Below are 13,022 nucleotides of genomic sequence, written 5' to 3'. Positions count from 1 at the left end.
GTACTTTATAACTCAAGCCGAATGTTTTAAATAATCTTCTGTGATCTAATTTAGCTTCAGATAAAAAAATCAGACAGAAAATATATTATTTGATAGTATTATGCACAATGATGAAGTCTATATAGATTAACATTACATTATAAATATAATCTATTATTATGAAAATACCTGGCATGTCTTGAAAAACACAGGTAACTCAAATATCATTGCAATCATGTTTATTGTCTTCAAAACATCTGTATCTGCATTTTACAGCGCGAACTCTGTAGCTTTGTGTGTGTTCGAGGCTTCCTGGAATGTCACATGATCATGGCTCTTCTTCATGTTTCATATATGGACTATATTACTGTGCATATAGCGCCCTCAGGCTATTGGTATGAATTGAAAACACTGTGAATTAGAATACCAAACGCTCATAAAGATTACATTGACGCATTTGGGTATAAATTCAATAAATATTATTCCTGTCTATAGAAATATGATGTAAATCTAAAAGAATCTATCAATATTTCTCCAAATCTGCACATTTTTGAGCTAAAGCCCTGAGGGACGTTGTTTTGTGTATCGCTGTCATGACGACAGCACGGGAGTTTTTTTATGAATGAAAGCGGCTGACGCGCATAATTCATATTAAAGGTATCGACTCATTTTTTCATTTCATAACTCCTGACACAAATTAAGACATAACTGTCACTATGAGTTTCTCAGAATACAATAGTGGTCAAATACTGAAACTTGAGTCTTATATCTTTTTAATGATGTATAGTTTGTCAAGGTATAACATTAAATCTGATAGTAATTTTGAATTAAATAAATAAAAAACGCTTCAGTGCGCCGACGCACTGGTGAAGCTTAACAGGTTTTAAAACAACAATTTTACAATTTCAATCGTATCTTTGTTCAGTTGTATCTATTTGTTGCGAATGCTTGAAATTTATATTAAAATACAAAGGCTAGTTGTTTTTCTTTAGTATTTTTAAACCACAGGCAAACGTTCCTTGCTCAAGTTGAAATTAGGAATCGATAAGAAACGTAATTGATAAGCAGAATCAAAATCGTAATCGTTAGAATTCAAACGATACCCAACTCTAGGTATTTGCCCCGAACCGTTCATTACAGGCGATCCACACTCCAATCCAGAAGGGGGCGACGCTGTTCTCTACCAGTAAAAAGCACAGAAGAAGAAGAGACGATCACTCGGTATGTTTACATCTCTCAACCAGTGTTTCAACTGTGGAAAGATATCAATAAAACAGCTTGAGAATAATATCTCACGTAGCACTACATTTACCTCAGGGATTTAGTGTCGACAGCAGGGTTAGTCCGCAAGATAAATTAACTCTAGAGAGAAGCATTTCGTAAATATGCACTATATTAGCCTATACATTATATTTATTTAACCTGTTAGTAAAGTCTTGATTATTTAATGTATGTTTAAATAAATATGACATGAAAACAAGTTATGATTATATTTCAAAAATGAGTTTGATTAGAAAATTAACTTTATAATAACTTAAACTTTTAGTTAATGCAAAACATGTATGTTAAATTTTACATTTCTGCATTTTTGGCAGACGCTTTTACATTCTTATCAGCTCTGCCTTATGTGCAATTTAGTGTTGATTATTATATATCTAAAAATAAATAGCAGCTAAATTGAATAATTTGGGCTCTGTTGTTAATTATAACCTTTAATATTATAGTAATTTGTAATTAAGGGCTCCCCATATAGTTTACAGCATTAGCTAAGATAGTTTTTTTATCTTTCAGAAAATGTATTATAATAGAATTGATTTTAAACACATTTACACATTTGTGTATATATATATATATATATATATATATATATATATATATATATATATATAAAAAAAAACAGTTTCACCCAAAACTTTTTAAAAACAGTTTTCAGAATCAAAAAATTGTCATATAACAGGCAATAATACATGAATAATAATAATATAAACGGACTATCCAAAAATATCATGTCCCATTTTGGCTCAATTCACTAAATAAAAACTTTAGCATTTGTCACTTTTGTTAACACTCTCAAAAATATGCAAATGAATGCAACATTTTAAAGATCAAAGCAATAGCCAAATTTAGACAACAAATATTACTTGATACCCCTGGAGACTAGAATCTAAATAAAGTAAAAAGGCAGTAAATAAATAAATATTATTCAAAAATATATTCAAATTGTTAAATGTCTAAATAATAATAAGTCTAACCTAGTAAGAAACACTATGAAGATCATAAAGATAAAGGATAAAAGAAGACTTCCAGATAATGTTGTCCTATTACCTGAAATACATTGCTTTTCCAGCAACAACAACAACAAAAAAAAAATTAATAAATAAAAAAACTGAACATTCCTGGTACAAGCTAGTGCACAAAACTCTGAGAAAAACACACTCAAATGCTTCCTGCTTCAGCTATTTCATTTTCCCTTGTCCAATTCCAGCAAGAACATTGCAAGTGCAGAAGTGTTATTTGGAGAGGAGGTTGAACAATGTCATTCGGGCCCCTCTTGACCCAGATTGTGTTCGAATTAGAGTGCGGGAAAACTGTACACCCGCAGATGTGCTTTTAGGGAACGGCCAATCAAATTGAACCCATCAGGACATCGGCCCTCTATGACAGGACCTTTTAGGTCATCAAGCCCCAATTGCAGGGAATGTACATCTCGCACATGCACCAGTTGTCATAAAAACGAACTATTGGCTACGAAAGGCAATTTTAAGCTTTTGATGGTGGTGATTAGTGTCAAAAGCAATGTTTACTTGGCCATTAAGTACCAAATGTGAAGCATTAGGTTGAAGTAGATGTGGATTTAAGTCCACTGCAAAGCAGGTTATTTATAGGGTTAGGTGTTCACCAAAAACAAAAACAAATGTGATGTAGAAAAACGCCTTTTTTTTTCTTCAAAAAGCCGTAATTTTTTAAAGAATAGATCAATATACCACAATACTTCATGTTTGCAAGGCGTATGTTGGTTATTTTCACGACTAGCACGTCAAACCGATGTGGCGATCTCCATGTAAACCCACAGAACATCTGCAGCACATTTAAAAATATATATTTCTTTGACATAATTATTATTTTTTTCTGTAAAAACGATGTTATTTTTATAGCCTGAGGACAATCTGAGAATGAAAGCACTTACAAAAAAGGCATGGCCTTCATCGTGTGTGTGTGTGTGAATTACATTGCCGCTATTTTGCACCTGAACCTTGAATCAATAATATCCTTCTATCTGTTCATTTAATAGGGTTAATGGATATAACAAAAATGTTTTTTTTTTTGTTTTTTTTCATATATTTTATATTATATTGTATAAATACGATTATTTCAACCATGCAGTTAATGTTGCCAAGTATGTTTAAAATGTACATAAAATACATAATTAAAAACATAGAGTTTTCCCAAAAATATGGATATTTACCAACTTATATTTTCAGAACCAGCAACAGAACCACCATAATAAATCAAATCCCTCTAAAGGCGAACACTGATAAAAACAAAAAAAGAAGAAACCAAATGAACTGGTTTTATTCAAGTCAAACATATTATTTAGCATCACTGAATCAATCTAAATGTGTTAATTTTATACCAACAAAATTAAAATGTATGGGTTAAATCAAGTAAAAAAACAGCTCTTTATGGTAACAATTGCTGGTTACCACTTTCTAGAGTGTAGTTCACCACCACACACACACACACACACACACACACACACACACACACAAAAATGTTGTTTAAATGTTCTTTCTTCAGTGAAACATAAACGAAGAAATTCTTCAGAATGTCCAAGCTGCTCTTTTCCATACAATGAAAGTGAATTGTCTATATCTTTAAAAGTCAAATTGTGACAATTTCCACTGTGAGTGTAAAAGAGCAGCTTGGACATTCTGTTAAATAACTCCTGACTTCCAGAAAATGTTTTCTTTTCATTTGGGTGAACTATTCCTTTCAAAAAGACATCAGAGAACATGTATCCATTGTATGCCAGTGTGATAATTCAACAATACACGAGTGAAAGGAAAACTTCAACATGCAATGCAGGAGATGCGATAGCCTACTCCATTCAAAAACACTCGTTCCCACAAATCCATCTGTCTTGAGTCCTCCAGGTCTCTCCCAGGACAAATCAAAAACTACACATCCAAGACCAGAGTTAAGTCAATGCACAATTCAGAAAATTGTTGGTAAAAAAGTAGGATTTAAAAAAGGAAATTTTCCCAATAATGCCCCAAAATTAAAGCTTTACCAAGAAACTGTCAAACTACCATGAAAATATCATAATTCAACCAAATAGCAATATATATCCAGGTCTACTGCTTTGTGTTTCTCATTTCTCATTTATGAGAAACACAAAAACAACTCAAACTTCAGCAAATAACATCACTTCGTACTCCCTATATCTGCTCAAATACTATTCTAGGTTATATGGGTTTTAATGAGATTTAATCTAGCTTTGAAAAAAAAAAAAGGCCGGACAAAAAGTAATAACTTCGCTGGAGAGATAATGCGTTCCACTAAATGATTTTTAATCAGAACTGTGTGGAAAAATCCCAAAACATTTGAGAATATTAAAATTACCAAAAAATAGATTGTTTTATAATAATAATTCAGGATAGTAAACACGTGATTTTTACTTTTGTAATTAGTGGCAGCTACTGAACAATGGGATTCACAATTAATCCTCATTTAATAGCAAAAAGACCCTGAAGACAATAATCATCAGATCACCAGAGTATAAAATCATCTCTATTCGGGAGGAGGGGGGGGGGGGGGGGGGCATGTAATTGATATGAGATTTCTGCCTGCTCTTTTCATATGATTTTTTTTTCACATGGATTCTTGCTCTATGAGAAACAAAAGAAATCCTCCACGTGTTGGGATCCAGATGGATGTAGGAGAAAATGAATGATACATCTCAGAGATGGGCAAAACTACACACTTGTAAACTCTACTAGAAGGTTGGTTGTGTGTGGTAAAAAAAATATTAATTGTATGTTTTGGATTCACCTGAGCCTGTTCTTGTGCTTTAAATGGGATGAACTTTTCTGAGAGAGTTTTACAGGATGCAAATGTAAGTATTGGTGCAAAAAAATTCTCAAAAAACCCTCACTAATCGACCAGTACTTTGTTTGACCAATCGACCATCGCAACCCATCCCTAATAACAGCTAATCATAACCCAAAAATACATGATACACAATAACCATAAAACTATTAAGCAATGTTAATGTTAAACAATGACACAAGAAACATTAACAGTGGCTTTTACTTCATGACAGAGTGACTTTTGTTCACATTTGGTTCAATATATTTGCAGGGTTGCATCTAGATTAAATATTACTGAAGCATTCAAAATTTTAACCGCAAAATCTGGGGTAAAAAAAAAAGTCACTCAAATAACATTGATGCATAAGAAATATCCATCAAATAACTATAGTAAGTTTGGAAAACGTATAAATGTCTTTGTGTACAACATTTCACAAGTAAGTTTCAGTAAGATTTAAACTACTTTGCTAAAAGTGAAGCTAAAATGTTTTTAGCGTTTAGGAATTGTACCACTATAAAACATTAAAACCTGAAAACTAGGCTGAATGTATTTGCCACTGAAATCTGCATCAGCATGCCAACAGTTCCCTGAAAACATCCACAGCATTAGGCAGCAAAAATAATGTCAAAATTCCTTCAACCCTCACCCTAATCTAAACTCATTCCCAACACGGCAAGTGTTCAGGGGGTTTAATGGATAACAACCACACAGTGTCACATGAGAAGTAGACAAGAAAAAAAATGTAAACCATATGGCAGATTTTTGACACGCTTGAATTTACAGGGAGTTGTTTAGCTAAAGGCTAAAATGAACTTCAGCACAGAAAGAGGAAGAGTGAAAATTTAGCTTATCTTGCCTTTTACGGTTACTGGATATCAAAAAGAAACACTCCCAAAGTTCTTGTGCAAGAGGCTGTTAAAGACTGTTTCGTTTTATCAAATCAAAGGACTCGCTTATACCTAGAATCTTTGGGAAATTTAGGGGAAAACCTGCCTTGAGACAACAAATGTGTTCAAAATGAAATATGTTGTCTTTTCAAACTGTTCTTTTAAATGTGAAAGGTTTTTCTTTTTTACAATTATTGTTCATTTGCATCTGACATCCAAAATACCAACTGATCTACTTAAAGGGATACTCCACTTTTTTTGGAAATAGGCTCATTTTACAACTCCCCCAGAGTTAAACAGTTGAGTTTTACCGTTTTCGAATCCATTCAGCCGATCTCCGGGTCTGGCGTTACCACTTTTAGCATAGCTTAGCATACATCATTGAATCGGACAAGACCATTAGCATCTCTCTCAAAAAAATGACCAAAGAGTTTTGATAGTTTTCCTATTTAAAACTTGACTCTTCTGTAGTTACATCGTGTACTAAAACCGATGGAAAATGTAAAGTTGCGATTTTCTAGGCTGATATGGCTAGGAACTATACTCTCATTCCTGCGTAATAATCAAGAAACTTTGCTAGTGCAGCGGGCGTAATGATATGACGCAGCGCCTGAAAATAGTCCCCAGCTCGGTAACTTCCAACGTGACCGGGACTAAGTTTGTCTAACCTATTAGACCTATTTTCAGGCGCTACGTCATATCATTACGAGAGAGATGCTAATGGTCTTGTCCGATTCAATGATGTATGCTAAGCTATGCTAAAAGTGGTAACGCCAGACCCGGAGATCGGCTGAATGGATTATAAAACGGTAAAACTCGACTGTTTAACTCTGGGGGAGTTGTAAAATGAGCCTATTTCCAAAAAAAGTGGAGTATCCTTTTAAAGGCACAGTGTGTAAGTTTCGCCACCAGAGCGTTATTATTCGCTTATTCAAAACAGTAACAAAGGCGTAGCTTGATGACGCCGTGAATGAGCGTGGGATCATATGAGTTGTCGTCTTCACCTTCACAGCCAATAAAAAATAAACAGAAATCATGTTCATGCATGAGCTAATGAATAAAAGTTTTACTAACATTACTGTGATATGATGCCGGGCCGTGCGGGATTCGTTGAATTTAATCATTTTTTTTATTGTAAGTGGTTGCACACAATTGATTTTAGCTACATTTAAACAAATGCATTAAGTTGAACTCAAATTGATTAAGTTCAACTTAATGCATTTGTTTAAATGTAGCTAAAATCAATTGTGTGCAACCACTTACGATAAAAAAAGTATTAAATTCAACAAATCATTTTTTCAGTGTATGCCGTAGTCGGCCATTCCTTTCGTTTTGTTGGTCATGTTTATTTTACGATTAATGTCTGAAAAAACTTGAATTTTGTTACAGTTACGTTTGATCACTTAAATTCACATTATTTTATTTCATAAACAGCCGCAAGTGCTGAATTACCACTCATACTGGCCATTTTATTTGACAAATTGAAATTGTGGAGTAACGCAGCGGTGTTTGACTTGGTCAAAACAATCATACTAAAACACATTTGACATAACACTACTATGTTGAGCTATAAAACAAAGATTAGTTATCCGTCAATTAATGTATCCAAACAGTTGCTATAAAAAACAATATTTATTAAAGCGTCTTTGGTGCTTCCATGATTTCCATGATTGGAAATCTAGGGTAATGCGGATATGACATCAATGTTACACTGGTTAAAACTGCTGATTTCTATGGATTTAAACATTGTTGGAAACATGAGATAATGTAAGTATAAGTAAAAAAAAAAAACATAACACTGTTCTAGTGGTTTTTGGATATTTTAATCCAAAAATCTTACATATTGTGCCTTTAATCCAAAAATCACTATGTACATGGACACACACACACACACACACAAAAAGAACAGGATTTGCATGAAATGAGGAGTCAGAAAAGTCAGAATTGGGATAAAGTACGGATTTAATCTAGATGCCCTTTGACAGAATGAGAATCCCTGTGGTTTTATAGGAAATAATAATGGAAACAGACTTCCCAGATGTCAAAATACTTAGGCACAGAAGCCTGGCATGTTTAAGATCCGAACTGTTGAGAAAAATCCAGTGGAAAAACCAAAAGTATTATCTCTGTGGGAGTGTAGTGCTAGTACATTTAAAGTAGTTTACATGGTTTAGTGAAACCCTGACAGCTTCAAAGCTGTGATGGAAACTGCAAGCTGTAAACTCGATAATCATGAAGAATCAATGTTTTAGTTCCTTAGCTGCGCCACTGTAAAATAATCACAGTTGCTATTGCGATTGTAAACCGGCTTCTCCAATGGTGCAAACAAAACACGTCTTTCATTTGGTCATCTAAACTTAAGTGCAATGAGACCTAACAGTAATTGTATATTTCACAGAATAAAATACTAAATTCAACTAACCTAGGCTTTATGGAGCATAACCATTGAAAAATGTTCCCTATATTTTCCCTAAATGCAATATCTCCCCACAGAGAAAAAGATCCATACACAATTCAGATGACAATTTAAAAAAAAAAATCAATTTAAAATGCTGTTGATTTTCAGCGGTGGTCAAAAACGAATGCAACTTGAATCAATGCACCTTCTTGCAGCCTACATACCAATTAAATCTGCTGGAAACTGTCGTCAAATAGCTCCAGACGCTTCTTTAACAACCTCTTCAGTTGGGGGTGGATGTTCAAGAGCTGCTAGAAACGTTTTACGGTCTAGCTAGAGAAATATAGGTATAAAGTCGCTCTCAATATGTGCCACCAAAACCAAAATGCACGATTATCAACCAATTTGAGAAGAACTACAGGAACTTGTTAAAGCACTAGTATTTCATCTATCTAGTATGGACTAGACCAAAACTGGAGACTAAGGAATTGGCAAAATGTCAAAGGAATATCCAAAATAGCCCTATATTCGAGAGAAATGTTGCAAGAAACATAATTGGCCATAAGGTTGTTGCTGATCTTTGATGAAGAGAGGGGAAAGGGAAGCTTTCGAAGAGAGAGAGAGAGAGGGGGAGGTAGATGATGACTAGAGATAAAAATAAAAAGTGACATTTTTCCTGATGGTAATGGTTCTCACAGCAAGCAGCTTTGACCTTCAGTTTTGTTTGAATTTGTGACGCTCTCGAGCATGACACCAAATGTGTGCCGACAAATTCACACAGAAAGAGGTCCGAAAAGCCGGGAAAGCCAAGGTTAGGTTTGGCACTGGAGCGTCGGGGTCCACGTATGGATCAAGTGTTTGCAGGGGGTGAAAATAAACAGCAGATGGAATAAATTTGGCTTATTAAAACACAGGCACCTTAACCAAATACACATCCATAACAGACCTCCATCCACAACACCCCAAATCCTATTCAGGGGTCTCGTAATAGACTGTTACTTAAAGTAAATGAAAATAAATGACAAGGAATGGCACAACTGAAATGCTCATCATTAAATGAATGTAAATAAAAACAGTTATTTATCAGTCATTTTTTGTCAATTATTATGAATTTATTATTATCAAGAGTCATTTTTAATCAGGTTATTAACCATTTTAGGCAATCAGTTTTGAGAACCACTGCTGTTCCCATAATGCAAGGCTGTATAAAAGTTACCAACAACATACAGGAAAAGCTAGCCTGTAGGAAACATAATAGTCCATGTTACATTACAGAGGGCGATTTAGTATCAGACTACAAATAGAAACGGAAAAAGAAATGTATGACAAAATATGATACTGACAGTCCAAATTCACCATCAAACTAATTGGCTTGCAATGGAAAAAAAAAGGTGTTTCTGAACGTTGCAACTTCTATCAGTGCTGGAATGCTGGACAAGTGTGTTAACAACAATAGAGTTTGGATTTTGGAACTTTGACCCTGGAACAAAAAGTTTGAGGAAATGATTTATGATGCTCCCTAAAGCGTTATCAACAGAGCTCGGGAGAAACATCTCGTCATGAAGGTGTGAATCAACTTTTACACACTTTCAGAAATACGGTGGGAGATTAATGGCTTTGGTTACTTTTTAAAAACACATGATAAAGCTAAGCTCTCGTTATGAATTCACTGCAAATTTTCAATAGGCTAAGCCCAAAATATTTAGCCTAGATTTCCTCAAAACGTACTTGGAATTATTCTCTTATGATGGACAGAATAACTACACAGCACAAGATACAAGAAGCAACCAATCTTTAAGCCTTAAACACAGCAATTATATTTAAAATAGAGTTCCCACACAATTATCATTTTTCTATAACATAGTCATTTGTGATTACTAGAAGGATAGAGATTGTACTTTCAAAGAAACAATCTTATACAATGTAATATTTTTGAGCAGAATATAACAGGGAAAAAAATATATTAACTATAGAAATTCCCATGATTTGTAAGGAAATAATTAAAGGGTTAGTTCGCCCAAAAATGAAAATGATCCCATAATTTCCTCACCCTCGAGCCATCCTAGGTGTATATGACTTTATTATTTCAGCCAAACACAATCAGAGTTATATTAAAAAATATCCTGGCTCTTCCAAGCTTTATACTGTAATGGAAGTAACGCCTGAGATTTTAAAGCTCCAAAAAAGCACATCCATCCATCATAAAAGTAATATATACGACTCCAGAGGATTAATTAAAGAGCGTTTTTGTAAGAAAAATATAATCACTGGCTCCCGATAACACTTCTACGTTCGTTAATACGTCATGCGTCGGGTCAGAGGTCACTCTTCCACCGGAACTAGACTCGCGTACGGGCGTTACCAGAAGCCAGTGATTATAGTTTATAAAGTTATAAATATGGATGTCTTTCTTACAAAAACGCATGGCTGTGCTTCAGAAGGCCTTTATTATCCACCTGGAGGTGGATTACTTTTATGATGGATGGATGCACTTTTTTGGGCTTTAAAATATCTTCTACCATTCACTCCCATTATAAAGCTTGGAAGAGCCAGGATATTACTCAATATACATCTGATAATGTTTGGCTGAAAGAAGAAAGTCATAAACACCTAGGATGGCTTGAGGGTAAGGAAATCATTTTTGGATGAACCAACCCTTTAATGGCTCACTGCCAAATATCTTTCATATTTCAGAACAGAAGAGCAATGAATCCAGCCAACATAACCTCAGTGCCTTGATACTTCCTGAAACAGGCATTTTGATACAGATTGGGAGTTTTTTCCTCGTATCATGAGATGATAACTAAGCAGGTTTCACTGACACATGCCATCTTCGATAATAAAACACATCCTAGTCATTTTAAACACAGAAGTGTGTCATATTTGATATGATGTAGAGCATGTTGAGCAAACAGAAGAGCAAAGTTCACAATAAAAGCTTTCCCATTCATAGAGATCCACATATGTGACATCTAAAATGTATTTGTGGCATGTGTCATCTTAAGCAACATTATAATCAGACTTTGTGCTGTTCACTGTGCCGTTGAAATATCTACATTGTTTTGGTTGATAAAGTGTGTCCAACATTTACTAAAAAGCTGCAGTTAACAGATGCCAAAAGCCAAGGGTTTTCTGTCTGACATTAAAAGGGAGATTAACACAAATCTAGGGTTGAAAACGAGGAAACCTCGAGGTTAAGACTCAATAGATAATCTCCAAATAACATCAGATACGGCGATTTAAAAGGATTAAACACAGCTAATGAAACATGTATGTAACGGGGGAGGGGCGGGAAACCAATATTTTCCATCATATTTTTGGAAATGAGAAACAAATGCGAGTAAATAACACTTTGAAACGGGACTCGTGGGTTCCTAAAAACCCAATAATGTTGTTATTTGCGCGACATTTTGGCTACACTGGCAAGTCTCGTTCACGGACAAAGCGAGCAATCGATTAACCAAAAAAAAAAAAAAAACACATCAAAACAGACTCAAATATCAGCGCGTATATATTCGCCAAAAAAATCGTCAGATTAAGATCAAGGCGTTATATTAAAATGCTCAGTATAGCAAGAACTGGTCTTGACAAGGCCGCGATAACAACTATGCAATATGCGCAGTGTCATTTTCTTTGTCAACCCCCCACCTTCCCCTAAAATACAAAATTATTTTCTGACATTTCCCCATTGCAGCAAAGCGCGCTCCCCCAGCGCCGATGATTTGAGGGAAGGGAGGACGCGCGCGCGCGCGCAGCAGCAGCATGACAGTGGGGCGGGGACGCGCACAGCCCTCCCCCAACCCCAAATAATACAGTAGCCTACAATAAAACAGGGAGCGCGCACACTGGCAAAAGGAACGCATTTGATTGGTCAATGCACAATTCTCTCTGTACACGTAACACGCCCTGCTTACAATAAATAAACATCGCCCAAATTTTCTTAAAAAAATAATAACTTACAGAAATAACGTCGGGGCAAAAACGCTAACTATTACACAGTGAAATAAAAACAAATGTGCACTTGACACATTATTGCTCATATTACGGCCGCATAACTAAACTCATAAATGCGTTTTTTTTTTTTTTGATAAGGTCCAGCGGGTGGTGAGCGGCTATGAGAAAAAATCGTTGCGAGACAAAAAAAAAAGACGCTTCGCTCGCCGCTATAGGCAATAGATTTCCACTAGTCCCCTACACCAAATATACACATTCACGGAACGTGAAGCTGTTCTGGACAATTCTGCATGTTAGGTTAAACGAGCTTACCTACACAGTGAATGAGTTTATGCCGCCACGAATCAAGTTCCTGCCGAAAGCCGCGCCTCTCGATCGTGCATTGCTGCCTTCTGCACAGACTCGCCATTTTCTATCGGCCCCTCCCGCGGGCGCGCACCTTCTACTGGGAGCTTCCCAGAGTCGACGTCATCAGTCTCTCTCTCTCTCTCTCTCTCTCTCTCTCTCTCTCTCTCTCTCTCTCTCTCTCTCTCTCTCTCTCTCTCTCTCTCTCTCTCTCTCTCTCTCTCTCTCTCTCTGTGGGAAGGGCTGGAGGGGGGTCTTCGCTGCTGCAGCACTCTTCTGATCTGACATGTCCCTCCCACATCCAAATCTTATTCAGCCTATGCCGAAGCTTTACATTCTGCTATAGCGTGTTTCGCTGAAAATAATTC

The 13,022-nt window shown here is 35.6% G+C and overlaps 1 protein-coding gene across 2 annotated transcripts in view; it reads right to left on the bottom strand.

Moving 5' to 3' along the window:
- lcor (ligand dependent nuclear receptor corepressor) overlaps positions 1 to 12,752 on the bottom strand; it is a 35,651-nt gene extending 22,899 nt beyond the window's left edge. For both annotated transcript variants that reach the window (XM_081384945.1, XM_081384946.1), the window contains exon 1: positions 12,622 to 12,752. In XM_081384945.1, coding sequence (XP_081241071.1) covers positions 12,622 to 12,718 — 97 coding nt within the window. In that variant the 5' untranslated portion in view covers positions 12,719 to 12,752. The remainder of the gene's footprint in view (positions 1 to 12,621) is intronic.
- Positions 12,753 to 13,022: the final 270 nt, after the last annotated feature.

The sequence above is a fragment of the Scardinius erythrophthalmus genome (assembly GCF_964197995.2).
Source record: "Scardinius erythrophthalmus genome assembly, chromosome: 14".
In the NCBI taxonomy this organism is placed as follows: domain Eukaryota; kingdom Metazoa; phylum Chordata; class Actinopteri; order Cypriniformes; family Leuciscidae; genus Scardinius; species Scardinius erythrophthalmus.
Note: the sequence above shows the minus strand (reverse complement) of the source record. Positions and strands in the feature narration are given on the sequence as shown.